This window comes from Vidua macroura, chromosome 5, assembly GCF_024509145.1.
Source record: "Vidua macroura isolate BioBank_ID:100142 chromosome 5, ASM2450914v1, whole genome shotgun sequence".
Taxonomy (NCBI): Eukaryota; Metazoa; Chordata; class Aves; order Passeriformes; family Viduidae; genus Vidua; species Vidua macroura.
In genome coordinates this window covers 60,835,342-60,860,954 of record NC_071575.1, presented here as the reverse complement: position 1 = coordinate 60,860,954, position 25,613 = coordinate 60,835,342, and the positions used below count along the sequence as shown (strand labels likewise).

Here is a 25,613-nt window from a genome sequence, read left to right as displayed (position 1 = left end):
GTTGTGCAGTACTTGCTTAATTAATCTTTGCTGTCTTAACACATGAACCAGATGTACTATTATGTTCTTTGTTCTTCCCTAAAGAGGGGATGAGCTGATTATTTATCTCCAAACAATAGGAGTTCATGTACCACAGTGAAGAATTTTTTTTAATTGGAGAGGCAATCACTAACAAGCTTCAGCTGCAACTGCTTGATGTAAACACAGCACAAATTTGTTCCTGGAGTATTAAACCATGTTTCTACCAGTAAGTACATAAAACAAATTTCTAAGAAAGTGTGTAAAGAAAGAGATGGAAAGGAAAGAGTTTGGAAGGAGGAAACCTCTGTTTTGTCTTTCATGTATTCATATTTACTTCTTTGATACACTAACACATTTTCATAGATAAGTTAAGATTTGAAGCTTCAGATACTGTTTACAAATAACGTGCAGAGAGAACAGAAGTTAAAGAAACTGTTGGTTGATACAACACATTCCCTATATTGTATAGCATGCAATCTAAGACATGTGAAAGCACAAGGGAATATATAATATTACGTTCACAGGGCCATAAGAATACTTTGCAAAAGTTACTAACAGATTATATACTGTGTAGAAATTTAAAGTAAATCAAAAAAGACAAATTTATCATAGATCAATTTTACAAAGCCTTAAACACAGCTACTTCCTGGTCGGCAAATTCTTAGGGACACGCTACACAAATAAAAAAGCTAAGATCAAAAAGCAAGGAAGTTTAGAAATTAATAAACTGTTCTAGATAAGATATTTAGGAATGCACTTTATCTTCCTGATAAACTTAATCTTTTCTGAAGTCCTTACTCCCCCTTCCCCTCAACAGTCTTTCCCTTGTCATAACCAAAATTTCTTCCATAAAACTAGATTCCAATAATTCACAACAATTTGTCTTCTTAAATACACTGCTTTTAAGACAGAGTAAGTGCCAAGCTGGAACGTATTACTATAAGCTCTTCACAGAAATAAGGTAAGTTTTCTACTTTAAATTACTGTAAGGAAAGAACTCATACAGAATTGAATAGAATTTGATTAAGAAAGCCTCCTAAGAAATCATAAAGCTGTATTATCAATATACCTTCAAAAATGAAAATCAGATCTAATTAGGTCAAACAACATAGTATATGTACATAATATAGGTAAAATTTAGTTTTTCTAAAATATCTTTTCTGCGTCAATTAAAATTAGAAGGAATCAAGCATATCAGTCTCTTCACAATTTTAATTAGAAAGAACTACCTGAAGAATGCTTTTTCTTTTTCACAGCTATGCTCAGAGTTGAAAAAAAAATAAGAGTCAGATATTTGATTAAAAGTAATATTTTCTCCTTTCTTTTTGCTTAACAGCAGGCTCTCTCAAGCTGCCATAGTTGGTGCTAAAGTGCTAACTATGTCACCATGCTGTGCATCACATTAAGTTCCCATTTCAGCTCATGAATTTCTGCCAGATTAGTCCAGTAACCAATAACAGAAAATGAGAAAATGGGAGTTATTTATTACCTCTTATCACCAGCTTCCCAAACCTACAGAAAATCATAGTACAGAGATCAATACAATTCAATACAATGAGATCAACAGATACTACACTTTCTAACCAACAGGCAGATCCAGAAATACAAAGTGTGTCAGATGCATAATATACCTACAAAAGGATACAGGATCAAAATCACTTAGGTTCAAATACAATAAGAATATAAAATTGTCTAAAAAAAACCCCACAGCTACAAATTGACAACTGCTAAAAAAGATGTTCTAACAATACAAAAATAATCTTTTAGGTATGAGCAACGATGAAGTCACAGGATCAAAAGGTTGTACTACAAACCCTCTTGGAGAATAAACACGTAGGGATATACATATTATGTATGAATGCTGTGTGAGACATATGACGTTATAGGAAACTAACTAATATTCTGTGCTGGCAAGATGTGTCTTAGTTATCTTCACTACGTACTGAAAGAGGAGGGAAAGTTTATTTGGATCAGTAATGAGAAAGAGATAAGCCCAGAGTCTACGGTTTATATTTGTTCATTCCTGTCACTGGGAAGCTCTAACGATCTTCTGACCAACCAGAGAGAGAGGTATACCATAATTCTATATAGTTCTCACAAAAAAAACCCCAAAATTAAAAAATAAGCTTTTTTTTTTCCTATATAGGTTTTTTTTTTTTTTTTTTTGTAAAAGTAAATGCTTCCCCCAGCATGGAAGTATAGCAGGATCATTCCAGAGATGACACCTCCTGTGGTCAGAATGGATTAAGCTGTGCAATTTTATGTACCTTCCTCTGAAGCAAGATGATAGTGAAATGCAGTCATTTTTAGGTTAAATCAATAGGACAGAAGCAGAGGCTGATGACATCCTCTCTTGTAATTTTAGAACTCAAGAAGTAATAAAAATAGGGGAATACATGAGAATATATTTGCTTATATTCCAGAAACAGAATTCAAGAAAATCTACATACACAATCAATTCCAAGAGAAATGTAACTTTTACAATCATCTCCCTTCTGAATATTCAAAACTTAATGATTCCACCTTTCAACAAAGTATAAAATAATTATTCAAACATTTCAATATTTTTGTACACAACTGTTCAAGTCTACCAAATCTTAGTACCGCCTAATGGATGCATAAAGCAAAGACACTCTGCAAAATCAGATGCATGATACACTTCAATCTTGTCTTGAATCAGTTTGCAATATTATCGATGAGACAGAAAGGGTTTTTTTTTTAACATTCAACCAGGCAACAAGAAATCACACTGCAATATAAACTTTGGTCATGAAGGTGTAAATGCAAAGTTCATTTGAGAACAGGGTAGAAATATATTCTTTCAAAGTCACCCCCCACACGGAGGTAGCTAACATCTGTTATGAACTTCTCAATTATTTCAGGTAAAATTTTAGCAATAACTCTACCCATTTATCCATAAAAATAACAAGCACAACACTTGTGGAATTTCAGAGTAATAGGGAAGCAAAGGAAAGTGGTTTAACAGAATCAGCAGAAACTTTCATTTTTCCAGTATTTCACTTATTTAAAAAAAAATTTAAAAATTAATCTACTTACTGACATATAACATCTGCACTGACAGTACAAGAATATGCTCTGTATTTCTTGCATATTGTAAAATAAAATGGCTCCACTTATCTTTGTTACTCTTCATAATAAGGCCTCTCAGGGAACAGTGGAGAACAACATACATTTTAAACCATACCTTTTTCTGTAGAAATTCACTCACCTGCTCACTTTTAAAATGAAGAGTATTCTGTTAGTCTTAAATAATAGTGTTAAAATCAGATGCAAAATGTTCCCATGAGCAGTCCCTGCAACAGCAAGGAAAGCTGGAACACAATACAGCTGATCTAGCAAAAATGAGTAATTCTTTTTCTGTCAAGAGTTGTCAAATGTGGAATGAAAAAACATCTTATTTTTAAACATTAATACAATCTGAGCTTGTAGAAGCAATTAAGAGTGCTTTCAATTTGAAAAAAACTGTTGACAGTATTCATGGAATCGAATCACAGAACTACAGAATCATAGAATCAAATTCCTCTTTATCAAATTGCTACATCAAGGGAACCTAATATAATGAAGTGACAGAGTTAGAACTATAATGAGGATGTGGATATTTAGTGTCCAGAAAGGTTTTGACATATATAAGCCATAATACAAATCAAGTAAGTAGATGACCAGGCATCTTCCCAATCTTGCAACTGAAATTTTACCATAGCTATCCATTCACATATAAAGGGCAGTTTAAACATCAAATTGTCATCTGAAAAAGGAAGTCATAAAGCATGCTTCCACCACAACAGGGACAAAGAAATTTTGCAGGTAAATTGCTTCATACGGTTCCAGTTTACATAAAGAATATTAGATATTCCCTATTCTATTCATGTAAGACAGACAAGAAAGCAAGAAAAAAGAAAACAAATCTCTCCAAATTCTTACAAGAAAGGGCACTTTTTCCCTCTCTTAATTACAGAAAACTACATTCCTCTGGCTCCCTCCAGCTGGAGCTATGTTATGTACATCAGTGATTTATGTGCTTCTCATACACCCATATCATATTGGCACTTAACAGACTACTCAAAATCTCATCTCTGCATTTATTTTAATTTCAGATGAAAAGTTCTTCCTCTTTGGACAATTTCCAACACTATTTATCGTTACAAAAGATTGAAAAATTTTAGATTTGTTAACCTTGCTTCCAAATTCTTACACATTTATAACTAAATTAGTTCTATGAATTTGTGATACCCTTAAGAAAATTCAAATTATTTTCTTAGATCCAGCATCAAAGAGATAATAAATGTCTAACAAATGAAATACAGACCATGTGTAAAATACCTGATGTGTCTCCATATACTCATAAACACCCTTCCTAGAAATCTCTGATTGCAAATGCAGTATAGTCAGAAGTAAATTCTAACTATACAACTACCTGAAAATATTTGCCAAATATAAAGAGTAACATTAAAACCAAACCTGGGATGACCTACTTTTAATGCATTAGAGTAAAAATGTAAATAGAACTGAAGTTACTGATTAGTTACTTATTTGGTAATTTTCAGCTATTATATACTCTGAGAAGTTATCCTAGATGTTTTTTCAAATATTCAGGAATGTACTACCTGAAATAAAATATGTAAAAGTATGCAAGATAAAAGGCTTTGTTCCATTTTACCTTAGATAACATCATAGCTCAAAACTACAAGTAGATCTAATCAATCCTCTTTATGAAAAGCTATTTCACAAGAAAGCAGAAGCAAGATAAAACGTCTAGAAAACGAAAAATGGTCAGGAGAACTGAATTGACTTGAAGAAGCAATTACTGAATGATTTTGGTAGAGGAAAAAACATTGGTTAATTTTGGCTTGTAAACCATAACAACAGTATCTATTTGCTCATTGATTGTGATATGAACAGCCCTTATGTAAAATGACCTCATTTAAATTAAATTGGTGCTGATAATTCTTGCCCAATGCTTTATGCATAAATTCCTTTGTGTCCTATACTAGGGCACATTTTTATGAAGAGCATTATGTTGTATTTCTGTCCATTTTCTGTGGGAAGCCTCAAATGCAATACTACTCTTATACAAACCAGGACTGAATAGACTCTCAGAACCTTTGCAGAATGCATTTTCAGGAAGCTTTACAAAGTTTCTTTATATCCCTCCATTCTGCTGTAATTGCCCTTGGACACAATGAATATTTCCTATTTTGCACAGTGGGCCCATATGGGGACACAAATAATACTCCTGGTTGCTCCTGTTGTACCAAGTATAAGGAAACTCTAAGACTTCTCTGTTGTTGTAGGATGCAGACTGCATATCCCAGAGTCACACGGTTTTCAGCACTGAGTGAAGGCGCACTTGCATCTTTTCACCATTTTCTCCATGTTTTACCTTTTAAAACACTTCAGCCACATGCTCAGCCATATATCCAAAGAGACCATCAACTGTGCAAGTTCTGTCCCAGCACAGAATGTACTGCCCATTGGTCACTACAATATCATCTTCAATCCGTTAAATTATTACACAAAATTATATCTGAAGAAAAATATTTTAAGGACTCGTCCTCTCAAATGCCTCAGAAATCAATAGCTCTCTAACCTCCATCTTTTTGGTTTAAAAAATAAGCAAATAAACAACTTCAGTATTGTGACAAATTAGTAATAAAAACAGTGAATTTTCTGGAGAAAAATGAACACTGGAAACATCTTAAATGAATACAAACAATTCATGTATGTACTGAGATGAGGATGCTACAATTAAAACCTCCAAACCTTACATTAACTTTGTCTCAAAAAGTCCTCACTGGACATGAGAAAAGTTTGATTAAGAAGAGCACAAACCCAAGAGAAATTTCAACTTTTAAGGGAGCAACTAAAGAAACTGTCATTTGCAGAAGTGGAAATTTGCTTCCCCCACCACCCTGTGCTATTCTCTTGTACTAGTTAGTGAGGAAAACCAAAAATGAATGAGCCCAATTGTATCTCCTGTAACCTAATTTCAGCAAGAAGTTACAGCAGAAGTTGTTTAGTTTTGTGCTGGTTGCAAAGATCACACTTGTAGAACAAGCATACTAACTCTTGGTTTGAAAAAAGGTATGAGACCATTTAAAAGAGTATAATATTTAAAGGCAAAAGATTAAGATTCAAATTTTAAGTTGACAATCTATTTAGAAAAACTAAACATTTTCAATAAAACCTACCATTAAGAGGAAAAATGAAATTTAGCTGCTCATTAGCATAGAAGTTTCACTTTTGGAAAGCTAATAACCAAAATTTTCATGTGAATAGAAACTATACAGAAAAACAAGAACCAATAAGAAATACCACAAAATCAGCAAGTGACAGATCTTAAAGCAGCTGCTAGTCCTTCTTGAATTTTGACTGTGATTGTTGACCAACTTTAAAGCTAAGGCATGCTATTTTCTGATAGTACATGGGGAGAATAAATATGCATTTGGTTCATGTACAGTCTTTGAGTTTACAAATTAAAGAGCACATAAAATTAATCATGAATCAGTTAGGAAGCCAAATATTTGACATAAACATTTTAACCTTCTGTATAATTTTATTATTATTTCCATGCTGATCACACAAACAAAAAAATTTAAGACTGTGTTATCTAACAGTAAAATGTATCAATACTGATAAGGATAAGCCAGCTCCTAAATAATTACTTTGAGAAATATATTTACAGAACAACCAATGACAAAAATCACTGAAATACAAATTGTTTTAAACTATTCAAGAAAAGCAATTAAATATTATGCCTAGTTTAAACTACTTGCCTAACCTATTTTAAATCCTGTTGCATTTTTTATTACTTTGCAGTGGACACTTCAATATTTTTAATTAAAATTTAATGTAAAAATTGCTTTATAGCTAAAAATACTTTTAAATAATTTATAAAATCTTATTTTTGTATAAACATATTTAATTTCAAATTCTTTGTCCTAACCCAGTTAAGATTATATACAATTTTTTTATATTTGTATAGCTTAATCTCCAGATATTCAGAAAATAAAGAATTAGAACTATTCTTTGATAACACTGCCACCTAGTGCAAACTGTGAATCAGAACAAAGCATTTCATTGAATTTGTTCATTCTGTAATTTAGCCTAAGCTGGAACTGTAATATGCAAATATTGTGGCTTCAGTACTACTTAACTGTACATTGGAATAATGACATTTGTTCTCTTACCTGGAATGCCTGTTAAATATGCAGCTACACTAATTTTGAAAATATATTGTAAAGTACTGCTATATAATACATTCATATCCAGTGTATACCAAAATGCTTTTGATAGCCAAAAGTAAGAGGACACAAAGATAACAACCTAAAAACAAACATATATGTTCCTAGATCTTTACATGAATGCAGACAATAAACTGAACTATTACTTGGTTAAATTTGATAGCTAACAAGGAAAGGTAGAAAATATTTCAGTAACCTAATTACAACTGGAAAGAAGAAACTGAGAATTTCTAAGGTGGAAATGTTATCCAAGAATCAAGCTGATAGTAGAAAATCATCTCTACTTATACAGCATTGGTCAATACACACTTGACAAACCCAGAGGTCTTGAGAAAACACTGGATTTACTTAATTCCACTAACTTCTATAGCTATGCTGCCATCTAGTGAAATGGGATACTCACTCTTCTCTGCAAGACTTAAATTTTGTCCAAATGGAAAACCGTAGGTACATGTACCACAGCAAACATTGTCCATCTGTAAGTACCTTATTCCCTCGGCTTCTTCTTCACCACTACATTTTTGTAGCAATGTGTGTTACAATGTGACTAATTTTGGCCACGGGACAGTGAACATTTATATACCTAACCTGAAATGCAAACAGGCTTACAGATTTCAGTGAAAAACCAAGGAACTGATTAGTACAGACCACAAACCAGGATCAGGGAAAAGTTATCTATTAGCAGGTTTACACAGATAAAGTACTGGATTCACAACTAATAATACAGATAAATATTACTCTGGACCTTTAATTTAAATTACCTGTTGTGGTTGTTTTTTCATTTCATTTAATTAGAATTCTGACTTACCAAAAACTTTTAAAGCTTGGTGAATTCCAGATACTAAAAAACGAATAAAAAAGTAAGTACACACTCACCTGGGAAAATATATTTGCAGTTGGAGCAACTCTGTTGTCCACAATACTATATAATATTGCTAACAATCTGTCCAGAGGAAATGGCTTTGGCCCAAGTAGGTGATTGCTGGTCTGCAACAGAAACATTTTTTAATCCACTTCTTAATTCCCTGGAGTACTACATGATGTTATTCTTATTCTTTTGGCCTCTATGGCCAAAAGGGAGGCACTATGATTCACAGTAGTCTTTCATACAGCCTACTTACACATTATGGAGAACAGTGAATACATGTTTATTGATCAATATATAGAAAGAAAGATCTATTTAATATGGCAAGTGTTCAAACTGCACAACAAACAGGAACATTTCTGAGCTCTAACGGAGGATCTTATGCCAAATTTCCTGTCAGTAGATTTATACACTTACTTGGGTTGTCTAATGACCTTGCTGAATCCAAGGAATAAAGAAGAAAGGCTACGTTTTATGGCATCCAAAGAATCACAGAATGGCTTGTGTTGGTAGGGAGCTTAAAGATTTCTTCCAAAGAAGGAGGACAAAACTGGACAGAGTATTCCAGAGGCAAGGCAAAGAGTGCAGAGTATAACATTCACAGTGCACATGCCTCCTACAGGTTCAGCTGGTTAAAACAAAGAGTTCAGATGGCTGAGCCCAAGGTCAGCTTCTTGGCTGGTAGGACCTGCTGTATAATGAGCTACCAGTCCAGCTACAGGCAACTGTGTTATCAGAACACAGCAGATTTGCTCAACCTCACATCTACAGAGCTCTTCTGCATCGTGCACACCTCACACCTCAGCTGACACTGATTGCCATTTTAGGCATTATGGATTATTGTATGTAGTAACATTGCATTCGCTTGAATTCAAAGAAATACAAAGTCTTGATTGTTCAATGCTAAGCATTTTCAAAATAACCAGTTCTGCAAAAAAGAGATGTACAGTTTATAAGGCAGAACTGGGCAGTATTCCAACTCAGGCAGCATAGTTAGGACTACAGAGATTTATGACCCACACTTCCAAAAGTTCTTACAAGGGTAATACTTGTTTTATTTGAAGTTTGCATTTAATTCTCTCTACTTTGACATCCAGTTGCCTTTTTTGTAGTGTACATTGATTTATTCTTACTAGCAGAGCAGCCAAGATTAAAGAGGGTTTTCAAGGGAAAGTCTGCTTCAAAATGCTTCTGGGAAAGAACATCTTAAATATACCACCAGCACCTCTGTGGTATTAGCCATCAGGAAAACACAACCACTCATTTCTTCAGCAAAACCAAGAGTTATTTCCAATACATGTTTTAACTTTTCAAATCCAGGAGGTGTCCCCAAAGCTACCTCTTGGCTAACAAAGCATGCAGTGTGAAAAATCATGGAAACACATAGCCAAGATTTTAGCATGGCATCTTCAGTCAGAATGCAGATGTGGTGTAAGTTATGAACTGTACAATCACCTGCCCTTCTACTTCTACACATGCCAGTTCTGTAAAACATATTCTTTACTGTCAACAAACAAATAGACTAATTAAAGCCAGTGCACTCCAAGCAGTTAGCAAATGCAGTTAGCATGGAGTAATCTCCGAAGCTCTGTATACACAATTACTTCAGAAATTTCTTGTTCTCTATTTAGACAGAAGACTGCTTGAAACTTACAAGTTATTTAAAAGAAATGCTTCATTCTAGAAAAAGCAGAAGAGTTAATTCTAAGGAATAAGTTCTTGGAAGAATAACAATGATTTAGAAATTCGTTCCAACCTAACATGGTTAGGAATTAGAATTTTACATATCTTCTGCAAAGAAATAAAGCAGAATGCTACAGAGGATAGCATTTATAAAAATGCAAGGGACTCAACGTCTCTCAGAAACAAAGAGTTAGACTCTTCTAGAGTCTTCCAGTCACGTTCCAGTCAGAAATCTGGTCACAACATTTTATAGCCATCAAATCAACTCTGTATGCCCCCTATCACCTACCCACCAAGGCAATACATTCATTGTTCAAAAAGGCTTTTCCCCAGTTGCCACTATGAGTGCTCGTGCTTTTTAGCTGCAGTGCCAGTTTCATGTTCCCTCTGTTTACCTGGCCAAAGCCCTTCACCATCCCACAACTGCAAGCTGTGGATTCACATTCCAAAATTTCACAAACAAGAGTTCTTTAAAGAGCAAACTCATCTGCACAAAAAGGACAAACTCCTTAACCACAATTGACTGACTTTTCAACCTTTATAGCATGTACTTGAAGAGTGAACGAAACCTCTTCCTTTTTTTGTAATGCAGAAATAATTTCCTAACTTCTCTGGTTGCTCTACAAATGAAGCATGTTCAGCCACAAGCTATAAATTCTGATACAAAACAAATCCTAGACTGAAGCTGAAGCAGATATACAAGATGAACTCTCTTCCAATAAAAAAACACCAACACATTTGATCTTCTGACAGACTGACACCTGAAAAAGTTTCACCTGCAAGAACAGATTTACCAGGAAGATCTCTCACTTGTCACTGGAAAAGCATCGCTCCAGGTCAACCATGCAAAGAAACCAAACATATTCTGCTTTTATCAGCAACAGGGCAATTAATAGAATGGTAAGTCAGCTTCTTCCCCTCATTCAACAAGATTCACTTTTTCCAGTTAAGAAAAACCCCACAGCCTCTGGACTGACACAGTTAAGAACCACAAAATAGACTTTTAGTTTTGCTATACCTAAACTTTTAAGGAAGGATTTATTTCATCTAATGTCAGCTTCCTGCCAAGCAGGAACGGACAGCCAAACCAGTTTCCTCAGTTCCAAATATAGCCAGTAGAAATCTAATCAATACAATTTGTGGTGCAATTCATCTGCCTGAACATAGAACCTGCCAAATCACACCCTACACTCCAACGACTGCATTGACTGACTCTGCAGAAGCTATAAACTGTTTTAGATGCAGGCACTCACTAGAGTTAGGTGAATCTCATCTGTAAATCAGTCTTCAGTCAAGCTTCTCTGGGCAAAGGTATATTGACACCCATGGTCACACCAACTGAAGCTAATTAGGCTATTTATATACTACATCTGTAATTGTTTATCCCTATATTTCAATTTCCCCCATTATAGAAATCATTGCATAAAAATTCTTTAAAGAATATAAAATTAATTTTGAGAGAAATGCTGATATTTGGCAACTCCACTTATGATGTCCTTTAACTAGCTTTATTAAACACACTTTGCTGTACCCAAAAATATGGCTATAGGAGAAAATTTTATGCTATAATTTTAACAAAATAAAAATTTCTGTATCTCAGAAATGTGTAGCATACAAAACAAGTGTACCAAAAATTGTTATTTCTGCAGTTCTGATGTTTCTACAGTAATCAATGACACAAAATGTAATCACAGAATCACACAAATGTAATACAAACCCACAAGTACAGTGGAAAGAAAATACTTGCTGCCAAGCTCAGCTTAAAAGGGTAAAATACATACCTTCTCATGCTTCTTCATGAAGTTGGTCTTTCTAATTTTCCCATGATGCTGCAAGCAACAGACAAGAGCAAAGGTAATTAAAACAGTCAATAAAGAATGTATACGCTACAAATGGTAGCATGTTACTCTAGGTCTACTTCTTTACTACACTTCCAGTTATTTGCCTTTGATGTCACTATGAATCATTCTTACTATAAGCCCTAAAATTACACTTGCCTAGCTTCTCGCCTCACCTTGTCCCAAGTGATGCAAAGCCAAAATACAACATGTTAATATTTTTTGGTGACATGTGTAAGTTTTTTTTTTAATCTACTCAGGAACTGATAAGGTAGTAAAAATTGGTTTATAATATGACTTCATGCTACCATCCTCCTCATATCATCAATCATCTAAAAAAAAAGACAGATGATGACTGTCATAATTTTTAAAATGTATCCATATATAAAATCCACCAGAATTTTCACCTTTTATTGACCCTGTTTTAGAATTTGGATGGTACAAAAGCTGGCAAAATGACAACCAGGAATTTAATCAATACAATACAAAGTTAGTTCAAGGTTCTTGAGCTAAATGACAAAAGGAAGGAAGAGGAGAGGGTAAAGGGTTAGGGATGAATATTGAAGAAATGCAATGTTATTAAAAGCTGCACATTTTTATAATTGTTTTAACAAAGGAAGGACTATTGAAAGAAAATAGTCAAGTGCTCTTGGAGCTCAACTAAAAATGTGAGGGCAACACAAGGGCAGAAGTACAGTAAACAATGTTACAAATGAATGGGTTTAAAATGAAACAAAAAACACAAGAGAGACATGAAGGATAAGGTGTAAGTGATGTAAAATGAGCAAAGAGGTGTAATAATTTTTAAACATAGTTAAGTGCTATTTCTCAAATATCACCTGATGAGGTTTTCCTTCTTCCATAGCCCTGAAAAGTATACCTTATTAATATACCTTATAAGCATGCTCAATGAATCAAGGAAAAAAATAACTCAAACATTTAAATGAAAAAATAATTCCTGTATTTAAAATCTTGTTCTTAGTATTTGTGGCCCTCAGTACTCAGCCCTGTCAAAATTATTTTAACAAATGTGGCTTTTCTTGACTGACTTCTGAAGAGCTAAATAGTAGACAGGGCTTAGGTTCAATTCACATGATTTGCCTGGTTTAAGAAAATAGCTAATTCAGCTAATACATATCAAACACAATTAGAGACAGCAAAGTAATCATTTTATCATGCCTTTGAAAAAATGACTACAGTGATAACCATGGCCTTTCAGAGGGGAAAGTGATCCAGCCTGAGGTTACACAGCATGCTTTAGATGGATCACAACAAACTGCATTCATGCATTTTACAGGTTATGCTGGGATCTCCATATGGTATATATGGTATCCTATTTCTGTTCAAGCACAAAATCTCATGAAATTCAGTTAATTTTCAATTAGCTTTTAATGCTGTTTTCTATAAAGATTTCCTGTATACACATTCCTATTCTTTCTTGTTTTAAAGACTTCCAAACCAGCTTTGTATTTTTCTCTCCATCTACTACAAAGCTCTTGAATTTTCACATAACCAGTAGCAGTGGTGCCAATTATCACTTCCCTGCTCTGTCAGGCTCTTAGCATTCCAGGCTGCCCCAAACTGTGACTTTACTTTTAGCTGTAGTACAGCCTAGCATCTATAGAGTAGTGCAGATGAGCAACTCAATGACCATTCTTTTGTTAGCATTCCTTTTGCTTCTTTTAGTCCTCAGTTAAATCACTCCAGAAGATACTTTTCTGTCATCTATTCTGAATCTCATTACAAACCTGATAAAAAGCATATTCTATTTCTACTGTTCACATGACTGAAAAAAATACTCAGCTTGAAACCCTCTCAAGAGTGTTGGTTCTGTTGGGGTTTGAGATGCAGCTATTTCTGAAGTTCAAATTTAGACCTGATGAAGGGCTAACTGATACCATATGACTCGCAGGAAAAATGGTGACTTCTGCTTCATGAGTTCTTGGAAAAAATACCTGATAGCAACGATAGAAATCTTCCTGACTCCTGCTTCAAAAACCTTCGAAATTCATGTTTATTGTACAAAAGTTTAATGCAGTTCATGTTCAAGAGTGGAAACTTACCAGAGATACTACAAAAGGAGAAAGGAAAAATCTAAGTTGAAAAGGTTGTTCAGTGAATGCAAGGAAGATGTGGCACATTTTAGTAACATGCTCTACAGACTTGACTCTTGAATGCTTTCCCATTTCTGCGTAGAAACATTTCTTCAGAAAAAAAGTCTCTAACCAAGAAAATGCTCCAGCCAAGTGCAAAGAACAAGGCTTGCCCATAAAGAAAATTTGCCTATCTACACATACTACAAGTAACCCTTCACTCAGGAAGGGACTAAATAGAAGGGTGAAACACCTATAGCTTTCAGTAAGATCATACCAGAGTTTAAACTGAAAATGTACTAACATTTCATCACTAAAAACTGCAGTAACTTCTCAAAATGTGTATCTATTTCTTTTTTTTTGAGGAGGGAGTAATACTTTTACAAATTTGTCTTGCCCTCATCTTCTTTAATTGCTTACACCCATCCATCACGAATGCCATACATTTATACACACATGCATATATCAATACATACTGTAATAGCTGGTAAAATGCATAGAAAGCCCAACTGCCTAATCACTTTTCTGATATCTGCCTTCCCACCTACATTTTGTCAAATAACTCAAAATGAAGCAATGAGGCAGGCTTGAGGAGCTTGAAGGAGCAGGAAGAGACATACAACAACCATCAATGGCACCACAGCACTTGTCTGCAGTATGACCACAACTTAGCTCACAGGAGAAAAAAAAGAAGATAAAAAGAAGAAAAGAACTCATCAACATGTACATGACAAGAACTTACAGAAAATAATGTTTAGCCCAGGAGTTGGTAGTAATGATTAATATATTCATCCTAAAACATGCATTACCACAATTGCAACACAACACATACCAGCTAATGCAACCACATCTCCTGCAAAAGCAACTGCTTGTATGTTTCTGTTTCAAAAACTCAGAACTCTATAAAAAACCTAAGAGTGCACTAAGTCATTTTACCTCCATAAAGGCCAAGGCAGTTTTGGTTTGTACCTTACTCTGGAAATTGAAATGTGGCTTATAACTAAGGACACTGTGGTCACTCCACTAAAATCTTTTCAGAACAAAGCTGTATCAACTTAGAAAAGCAAAGCATGGTGCTCATGCTATAACAGCTTTACACATAATTTGACATGAAGAAGAATTTGGGTTTATTAGACATTCAAATCACTAAGTGATCATTACCAATCACAGTATGGGATCTACAGAAAAGCTGCTCATCAAATCAAATGAAGCCCACACAGAAACAGAGCTCAGAAAAAATAGTTGAAGAGTTTTAAACCATGAAATTCAGTATGCAGGAATCCAATTAACAGCATTAAGAAATGAATTTTGTTACCTTAAGAAAGAATCTTTTATCTGTCCTAACAGGATTGTAGGAGGCAAGGTAAGCAGCTATTAGAAGAAATTTGGAGTAATAAGGAAGTTCCACATGGGAATGTGCAGAAAGTCCTATAAAATAAACAAACAGTTCATGAGTTAACCAAAACCCAGCCTGAACATCCACAAACTTCAAATTAAACTTCCCTGCATTCATTTTATTTTCCTTCTCTCCCGCTCTAGTGCCATAACTAAGTAAGTATGACTTCCTCAGCCCCATTATCACAGAAGCAAACTCAGGGAAGGGCCAAGGAGCACCGGCACAAAGCTAAACAAAGCTAACATTCTGAAACCTTTTCAGACTCTCAGCAACTGTACTTGAAGCATCAGAGATTCATAAATCTTCCAGAAAAAAAGATATAAATAACTCCAGGCTACTTTCATTTAAAGGAGTTTTCCTGACAAACAAGGCAGATTAAGGGATATATTTAAATACAATGGCAATTGTTTTCAAGATTCAACCTTTATACTCCTCTAGACCACCAAACAGCTTGTCCGGGAACAAGGCTGGCATGGTGAAGAAAGCAGCAGTGCTGCACTTCCGATAAACAGTTCATCTGTGATCAATGATTTTTACCCACTGTTCTATTTCCTACAGAAAATGTTTAAAAATTTTAAACTTCATCCAGTTGACTCTGTCTCCTTGTATACATGTATACTTAATTAAGATTAAACACACATATTAAAACCCACAAGAACTACAGTCTAGTGAATATTTGCTTCCCCTCTTTTTGAGGGGAACTCAAAGTACTTTTACTTTGTAATTTTTACCCTTACAGTTCTCTGCTCTTGTTTTACATGCTTATGCATAAGAATAGGATCATCAAACCACCCTTCATCAGCTGGCTAATTACAGAAACCATTAAATGGTCTCTCTTGTGCCCTCTTTGCTTACAGTTTTTACTTCAACAGTTTCTTGTTCTGTGAAGCACCTGCACCCTTATGCTTTAATCCACAAATATCAGCAAATAAAGATCAAAGAATTAAACATGTTTAAAAGTTATGATTCAGGGTCCACAGCATAGGGAAAAGCATCCTAGAGGACTGCTAGTAATGATTGCCTCTCATGTAAGCATAAAGGAACAGCAGTTTTAGGTTCATTTATAATTATGAGATTATCTTGTACTGCACGCTATTTATAAAATGCAACACCAAATAAACTCTTGCAGACAGACAATTTAGTTTAATACAAGAACATCTGGTTTTTCTCCATTCTTCTGGTCAGCCAATATTGCAGCGCACAGTGAACTATTTGATGATTAATACCTTTATCAGAGTTAGAATTTTATTTATTAGAATGACTTCTTAAGCATGTTGCTATCAAATGCTGTTTTAAAAACATGACATTTTTTCCTACTACATACACTTATGAAAATGCATTTAAAATTAAGTCTCCCTTCACAGGGTTGTCAGATGCAAAATATTTCATGATCATCCAGGAGAGAGTTTAATAAGAACACTTTGAATCAAACTCTTTTGGTCAAAAATATTGAAAATTCACCAATCATAAACCAAACATAGGAAACAGTCTGATGATTGCATTTATCTCAAGGAATTGTCATGACAAATAATATAAAAAAATGTTCCCTAAATATAAACTGGTCAAAAGACCATGACCAACTGACATCACTAGGAAAATATTTCAGTATTCCTTCCTAAATTGTAAATGAAGGCTGAAAAATATATAAGATTTGACTCTCCAGCCTGTCTAAAGTATAAAACCAACAAAGCTCTACTTGTCCAAGGAAAGAACATAGAGAACACTTGCACTTCTGACATTTCTCTTTGCAAGAAATCTGGACCCAGGATAGGTGTTTTGTTTAGGAATGTGCTAATTCAGTGCAATACACCAGGTATAACATTCTTTTCTCCCCACTTGAACAATTCTATCAGTTGGTACACAGAGGTTTGACCATCAGGGTTCAGGCCATTCCTCACCCATTCTGACATAAGAAATACTGATGTAAAGAAAACTGCTTTTACCTGCAAAGGATATTAGGAAAGGTTACTCCTCATATATACGATAGGGGGAAAATATTACTTTGTAGAACACCTTCTCAAAGAACCATGACTACCCTGAATTGTAACTGAATACCAGCAGGTAGCTTTGTTTGTGTGGTTTGATCCACATGTTCTCATATGACAATGACCAAGTCAAACCAAAAGCACATTTCACATTATGAGCCCCTACACAGTTACTGTGTTTGATACCTTTCAATTGCCCAGGCTCTCCACCATCATGCTGCAAACGCTCCCACTGTGAGCTGAAAGACAGATAACACAAATACATAAATATGTAGTATTTGACAGTCTTTTAGAGAAAGCTACCTGCTTGGTATATTCTAATTTTGTGACACTGCCTAGGATACAGTTAGTAAGAGAATAATTAAAAATACATGGTCTTATTGTCTTGCATGCAAATTTTAATAATCTACAGACTATGTATCTGATTTTAAAAAAAGCAAAAAATTGTTAGATTAAGGCATAAAAGATCTAATTGTAAAATACCAGTATCTTCCCATCCAACTACCACGAGTAAGCAAATATCCACAGCATTCCAAGTTTCAAGAATAATGCAGAATTGCATAAAAAGTAAAAACACTGATAGTTTTGATTCTTTTTAATCTGCTTAATAACTGTTCATGTTTGTGAGACGAATACTATAATTACTTCATAATGTAATTTTGAAGTCAATGGAAGTCATCAAGATGGACTGGCAGTGAAAAATGCCCCCAAGTAGTTTGGTGTTTTCCTAAACAATAGCAAAAAAATTCACTAAACTTCCCTTAAGGAATGACATTCCTAGCAATTCCACATTTTGGATCATTTTGTATACCACAAGGGGATTACAAAAAGATAGGTTTGTTGAAGTAACTATTTTGGCTTGTTTTTTAAAGTTCCTCATGAGCAAGAGTTTATCAGCCATAAGCCTTAAAACTTATAAAAACAGTGTAATGGGAGTTCAGGTAATACTTAAATTACAGTGCATGACAGAATAAGTCATCAGTGAGTTAAGGTTTTATCCAATGTCTACTTTACAGGCAGAAAAAAAGGTTAATCTTCCTTTCAGTTCAGATAGCACAAAAGCTGATAGCAGAGTTCTATCACTATAAATTACATGGTCAAGAAAGAAAAAGAGTAATCATAGTTCTGTGGCCAGAAACACTGATATAGTGATTTTAATTCCTCAAGCATTTACTGGCACACAGAAGTAAATCTGTAAAACTGTTAGGCAGAAAGCTGGAATTTCTGATAAAAGTCAAGTCAAGCTCAAATTTATAATCAAAGAAAACTGTAGAGGGAAATTGCTAATTTGGAAACAATTCACAAGCTATTTTCTATCATAATCTTTTATTACAACCTAATTAGAGTAGGCAATTACACAATATAAAAAGTCAGGAAGATCCCGAGTAGACTGTGTAATGAAGATCAATATTGAATATAAATATATATTTCAGCCAAACAGTAAAATGCTGCATTCTACAGTGAAGTCTAACTTGAACAAAGCAAAATCAATTCTCTTTTTGAAGGAATGATCACATCTCTAGAACATTAGCAAAGACTTCTACTATACACTCAGATTGTGACCAGAATACTCTATAGCCTCAACGACATTGAAAGGAAAGAAATCAGTATGTTTTTACTAGATAAAGAAACCAAGCAATACTGAATGATCTCTCTTTACATAGTGTAACACCAATCACTCAAAGGTGGAGAGAACATTAAACCTAAGCCAGTTATTACCACTGTGAATAAACATCACGATCCTTTTTTTCTAGCGGTCTGGCAGCTTACAAAATAAACAAGGAATCTAAAACAATACCAAGAACAATAGCCATTAATAGGACACCAGATTTTAACGCTGTCAAAAATTACAATTCCATATAAGAAAAAATTTGCCCTTGGAAAAGAAAATAAGGGATCAGAAAGCACAGTCAGCAAACAAACCTAGCTCTATCAAACAAAGCTAAGAAACACAGATACTCAAAATCTGTAATGTCTCAAGAATTTTGAGGCTTGCACACATCCTTGGTACACTGAGTATCTGGCAAGCTAACACATACAGCAGTGTGTTTTAAACTGTGTCTGTATATTCTGGTGATGGATTCCCATGCTTGGTAGTTTCATACATTACAGAAAATGGATCTAGCATCAGTGTAAAGGAGAACAAAACCTGCTGCCACTGCTTTACTTATTGAATCTATTATATGATACAAATACCACTTAGTTTAAATCTCCTCTTGAGATACACTATTTCTAACATTATATGGCAAGAAAGAAATGCACATTAAAGAAAAAAGATTACATCTAGCAAAAAAGAAACACTAGCCATGAAACACAGTGAGAGGAAGGTTGTTAAAAACAGCAACCTCAACAAAGCAAAAAAGCCTATGCCCTCCAAATTACCTGGATATTTCCCGGAGATAAACAGTCTGCATTGCCTTCTTCAAATGAGGTTCAATATTTTTCCAGAGTTTGCGGGTGTCGCGTTCATTTGCTGCAGCAAGCCAGAATCAACTCTGTTAAACATTTAACTCATACAACACTAAAACTCATCCCTGACACCTGAACAGTCACAGGTATAACACAGTCTAACATCCCGACTCTGATATGCTGCTTTAGGATGATGCACCATCGCCATCCATTCAGCAAGCGCATGCTGCCACACAAGCCTGTTTCTCTAAGTTCTGAGATAACCTACGTCAGTTTGACAAAACCTCTCCTCTTGGTTTCTTTCTTCTCTTAGTCTTGACAAAAAAAAAAACTTATTACTTTGTCAAAGTCCTGATGGTTGAGTGAGGAGAAAGATTTATAGGAAGCAAGAAAATTTTCAGGGTATTTCCATCTTTGTTTCCTAAAACACCACCACCAAATACCACGTACTGCTTCTGCTGCAAGTGCTAATGACTGGGTGCAACTGGAGTAGGCAACGCTGTTGTGACCACAGCACAAGGATCAGAGCAAAGTCTTCACCAAAACCCACCAAACAGCACCTGCGCGCTCATACACCCACTCGAACTGAAGACACAGCCTTACCTTCCCCTCTGACCACTGGTTCACAGTATTTAGCAAAATTGAGCGCTGCCTACAGAAAGCAAAAATGGAACATTAAAGTATCTGATCCAGGTATAGAGCATAACTAGCATGCTAATTAATTCCTTTGCAAAGTCAACAAACCCTTTTAAATCAATAATTATGCCACTTGCTTACAAACATGGCATCATTTCTGTACCATGAAATGAAAACAGAAGTAATCTATCACAGGTTACACAGCTTTAAGCTCAGCAAGATTTGTTTATTGTACTCAGGGGTTGCACTTTTTAAACTGACATAGTAATTTATCATTATAAATGCAATAAAAACGTTTTCATGAACTTTTCTTACTCCCTTAATTTTCAGATAAAACTTTCCATTCCAGGAGAAGTTCAGCACACTTAAACACAAGCAGAAAATATTTATTTATTTATTTATTTTAAAAATATGCTAACATATTCCATATGCAAATGAAATCCTTTTGCCAAGAGTAAGATTAAGAGATTTTTGACAACCCTATAATCTACTTTCTTCTAAAATGTTTAAATCAATATCACACAGAATTTTGTAAAATATCAATCCTCAGATTTCATTCTCTTTTTGTCCTACTGCACTTTAATAAACCTGTGTGCTAATACACAAATCTCAAAGTGTAACTTCCATATACAAACCTAATAAAATTCCAGAATACATTATTAATAATCACACATAACAGCATGCACATTTAGGAGTCTGTATTAGATACAAAGGAGTTCAGAAGCCTGCATTCAGTTGTATGTGTCTATCACTATCTTCTATGGAAGAGATTTGCCAACCACAAAAAGAATTTAGGGTGCAATCACATAAGTGTTTTCATAGTGTTGCACAAGCCATAGAGCATCTAAATCTATTGAAATTCTCATAAGCAGAGCTACTCAAGTACATGTCTGCAAGAACTGTGACCCTGGTGTATGTTTCAGTCTCCAGCAACCTCATTTACATATAAAACCTGCATGGTTACCAGATATGTTCAGCTGAAATTTAGCTCAGTTTTCCTGAGGGAAACACAGGCAGAACATTCAGATCATCTCTTGAGCAACAATTTCTTCACTGATCAGATCAAACTTGTGAAACTTCCTTGTACAGTTAATGCAATAATAATTGGATTAAGATAATGTTTGTAATTGTTATTAAGCTTATACAAATGTCACCATCAAGTAACTTAATTTTCTTCAGTTAAGCTTGTTTACTATTACATTAAAAAGATTAAGCCCAAAAAGGGTAAGACGCCTTTTTCCAAATACTTTCAATTTATTACCAGAAAACTACACAAAAGTTGGAAGCCCTTTACAGCCACCAAAACAACTGCAACCTTTGTTATGGATTTTTAGGGCAACTACATTTTAAACTAACATATTCTTAGAGGGGCAAATTTACACTAGATAAAAGGAAGACTTTTTTACTGTGAAGGTGGTGAGACACTGAACCAGGCTGCCAGAGAAAGTGTGGATGCCCCATCCCTGGAAGTTTTGAAGGCCAGGCTGGATGAGGCTTTGAGCAACCTGGTCTAGCGAAAGGTGTCCCCACCCATGGCAGGGGAGTTGGAACTAGACCTTTAAGGTCCCTTCCAACCCAAATCATTCTATAAACTCTAATTTTCCTTTTGTCCATATTCAACAATAAATCTAGACTCATTTGGCAAAAGACATCCCAAAACAAAACAGCAACTCTAAAGAAGCTCATCTCACCAGATGCCGAAGTTCTTTCAGGTCTCTACAGACCATGTAGAAGACACCAAGCAATATATTGATATATGCAGCATAGAAATCTGCAGAATATTCTGGGGGATGATTCTGAGACAAGATCTTCTGTAGATGTCCTATTTAAACAAAAATAAATTTTGCTGTTTTCAAGCCAACTTAATAAATCGACCACATTTGTGGAAAAACAAATAATAACCATCACTAACAAAACACCAACAAAATCCACTAAAATCTACAATGATTTGAAGAACCAGCAAATGTAATGGAATCAAAACATTACTTTGAGATGTTCTGGCAAGCAGAAAAAGACAAGACCTTTACAGGTTGTGTGAATATAGACTTCAACATTCCAATAGCTATTACATATTCTGGGTTCTGTAAAAGGCACACTGATAAACCTAGAAAAAACCTTTGAATGTCCTTTGACAAAGTGTTATATAATCCCTGAAAAGCAGATTAAAAAATTAGTTTACCTATGCTGTAATCTGGAAAATACATGGTGAATGGCTCAAAGCATCCCATGTTTGGACGGAACAGTTCCCACACTATTTCACTGAGCAGAACAACTGTCACGTTTCTGTCAGTCTACACAGGGAAGAGAAAAAACTGAATGAGAGAATGACAGGTAGAGAAATAACAAAAAAACAGTGCATGTTAGAGCATCAATGAGAAAAATTATTATTGTGACTTTTCTGTTTCACAAAAATCATTAAATTTACAGTTTATTTCTATACTAGTAATTTGCATTAAAGCTTCAGCTGGTCTAATCAAGCAGATCATACATTTGTAAATCTTTATAATTATATGATATTTCTCTCCAACCCCTGCCATTCCACTGACATGTAAGCCTTGTGGGGTGATACACAATACCAAATAGATTCCATCTCAAAATTAAGAGAACATTTTACTTTAGTAATTAAACACAGACTTTCAGCGCAAAAAGAAAACGTTAAAAAGCAAAAAGAAATCTCAGTGCCTCTGGAACCAAGCTATCTATTACTTTATTTTAAAGGCAATCTAGTCTTTAAAAACAAACACACAGACATCCCAAACCAAAAATGTAATATGACCTGTTTACTCTCCCAAATGTTTTACTAGTTAACAACAATGGGGCTGTTCATAGTAATATATTTTTGCAACCAAGTTTTTATTGACAAAATGCCTGCTTCAGACTGGATGTTTTGATCAATAGGTAACAAACTGCTTCATATTAAAAACAATATTGCTATATTTTGGTCACCATTCAAAATATTAGCTACTTAATACGAAGCTAAAACTATCTGTGAAGATGCTGTGTCGTTCTCCTTCTTTGCAAGGTTTTTGCAACCATACTAAAAATTCTGCCTAACAAAAGATGCTTTTAAATATGGTTCTTCAAGAAAGATGTTTGAAAACTATTAAGGCACCTCCATGAAACAAAAGGAAGGAACCCGATTGAACCGATTGGTCGACAGTCTTGTGAATGACTTGAAAGACATTTAAGTGCTATTCCCTTCCCTGAAATGTAGTGAAAATATTTTTTTACTTTTCCCCTTTCTTGGTGAAGTGGCACCCACCCATATTTTTTACTGTTTCTTCTTCGTTTTTATGGAACATAAGTTTTTTTTTTTTTTTTCTTTCAACAACACAGTATCTTTCTGCATTTCTTTGAATTGATTTCCTCTCCCCGAACTCCTAATGTTTCAGCTGACAGAATTACTAAAATACATTCAGCTCACTTCCTGACTGATCATCCAGTATGAAGAACTTCAGTACTTGCCATCACAATCCTCAGAGAAATCAAGCATCCATGACCTATTCTTCAGCAGCAATCCACCAGTGCCATGATATCCTTCCCTACTACTAGTGGCATTCCTGGTCTCCTTTCACTCCAGGAAGGAAGAGATGCAAGAGATTTGCTCCTACCACATTGCTCTGCAACACTGGCTGCACAACTGTTTTAGAAAGCCTCAGTCCAGAATCCAGAATTTAAGCAACTGGAATATCAGCATTCAAGACAACAGACTTGTTTGGAGGTTAGTTTTCAAACTGGGAGTGTTCTTCAGGCAGATATAAGTCTTAGTCTATGGGGTTTTGATCCCTGAACACCAATTATAGACACAAGTTTGCCTCCCTTCTCTGCAGAACAGGTTGTTTCTGCTTCAGGAGCAGCCTAGTCCAGAACATGGGCAGAACAGACAAAAAGAGACAGAAAATGCACCAGCTGTCAGGAATAAGAACACAGCTGTGAATCAGTCTTCATTCAGTAGAGAAATCAATGTGACCAGAAGATTAAGAGCACTACACAAAAGCTTTGAGATAACAAGCATAATTTCAGCTATTTACATGTTCAGATATTTCAAAGTACCAGCAACTTTTTGTTTTGTCTTCAGTTTCTTTTCAGGGAATGTACCATTTTTGCTTATTTCAAAGCAAAAGCTCACTTCAGAAGTTAGAAAGGAAAGCACACTGTGGTTTACTCCAATCAGAAACTTACTGAGGCACAATTCCAGGAGAAGTGTGAGAAAACTCTCTAGCAAGTCAAAGCACATTCACAGCTGCTGAGCTGTGCAGCTCCAGCCAAATTAAACAGCTGGTAGTCTCTTGAAAATTTCATTCTTAAAAAGACAAATAACCTAGAAAAGACAGCTATATATCTGACACAAGCCTCCAAAGATTATACACATCAGACATTGTAAATAAGATACCATTAACCACAACTAAAAAAACAAAGAGTCTAATAAAAATCTCCCAATGTTTAAATTCTAGTTTGGTTTCTAGTTTTGACCACGCTTTTGGGGGAATGAGGCTTAATTTTTCAATTTTTCTCATCTAAAAAATCACTTATCTTGATCTGTGACCCTGGATGTATAGGTACCACATGTTCAGTTACCTTCAACAGGCAGGACACATATGATAATTTCTTTCCAGACACTCACCAACTCTTGAAGCCTAAGAAATGCTGGCAGGATGTTTGCTTCCATTTCCCTCAGCTGTTCTGCTCTATCCAGAACCTTTTAACAAAACAATGACATTATATAGACAAACTCAACTCCTACTCTCACATGGACTTAAAATTAATTCTTAGCCACTAGAAACTGAATTGGAGAGATTATTGCTTCAGAAGTGCTTCCAGGAAGCCCAAGCAGCTCTGCATCTAAAAAAAAGCATACAATCCCTAAACAAGCAACATTCTCATGCCTTATGGCAGGAAGAATTATTATTTAAGTACAGTCAGGAATATCACAACAAGTCCTGACATCTTTAACAACCATTGAAACCTCCATTTTTTCCCAAAATTCTTCTCACGTTTCAAATTTTCATGTAGTACAGTAGCACTGTAAGTACATGCTTACTCTAGGAGAGTTGTCTTTTCCTACTATTATATGATTTTTCAGAAACAAGTAAGAGCTGATATTCTGAATTTTGAGAGAAACTTTTCTTGCCATCATTTGCAGCCAATGAATTTACAGGATTTATTGTATGCAAACTTCACATAGCAGTAACAGATGTAGCATATGTACAGCTTAAACAAGAAACATTTAAGCAAATAACATTTTAGAGTCTGAAGAATTAAAACAGAAGCATGAAGACATCCATGGTTACTCTTTGGTAAAAAAAAAAAAAAATGTCTACTTCCAGCACACCTAAAATCTTGACAGAAATGAAAAAAGAGAATAGAAATACATTTCTTTTGTGGCTTATTTACTACTTGCATTATAAATCTAAATTCTGAAGCT

At 34.8% G+C, this 25,613-nt stretch overlaps 1 protein-coding gene across 5 annotated transcripts in view; it reads right to left on the bottom strand.

Annotated features, from left to right (window-relative positions):
• ORC5 (origin recognition complex subunit 5) overlaps nt 1-25,613 on the bottom strand; it is a 63,185-nt gene that overhangs the window by 28,195 nt on the left and 9,377 nt on the right. For all 5 annotated transcript variants that reach the window (XM_053977722.1, XM_053977721.1, XM_053977724.1 and 2 more), the window contains exons 5-13: nt 24,813-24,887; nt 22,368-22,479; nt 21,880-22,010; nt 20,156-20,204; nt 19,526-19,616; nt 17,330-17,382; nt 15,078-15,190; nt 11,613-11,660; nt 8,160-8,270 (exon numbers count right to left, since the gene is read on the bottom strand). In XM_053977722.1, coding sequence (XP_053833697.1) covers nt 8,160-8,270; nt 11,613-11,660; nt 15,078-15,190; nt 17,330-17,382; nt 19,526-19,616; nt 20,156-20,204; nt 21,880-22,010; nt 22,368-22,479; nt 24,813-24,887 — 783 coding nt within the window. The remainder of the gene's footprint in view (nt 1-8,159; nt 8,271-11,612; nt 11,661-15,077; nt 15,191-17,329; nt 17,383-19,525; nt 19,617-20,155; nt 20,205-21,879; nt 22,011-22,367; nt 22,480-24,812; nt 24,888-25,613) is intronic.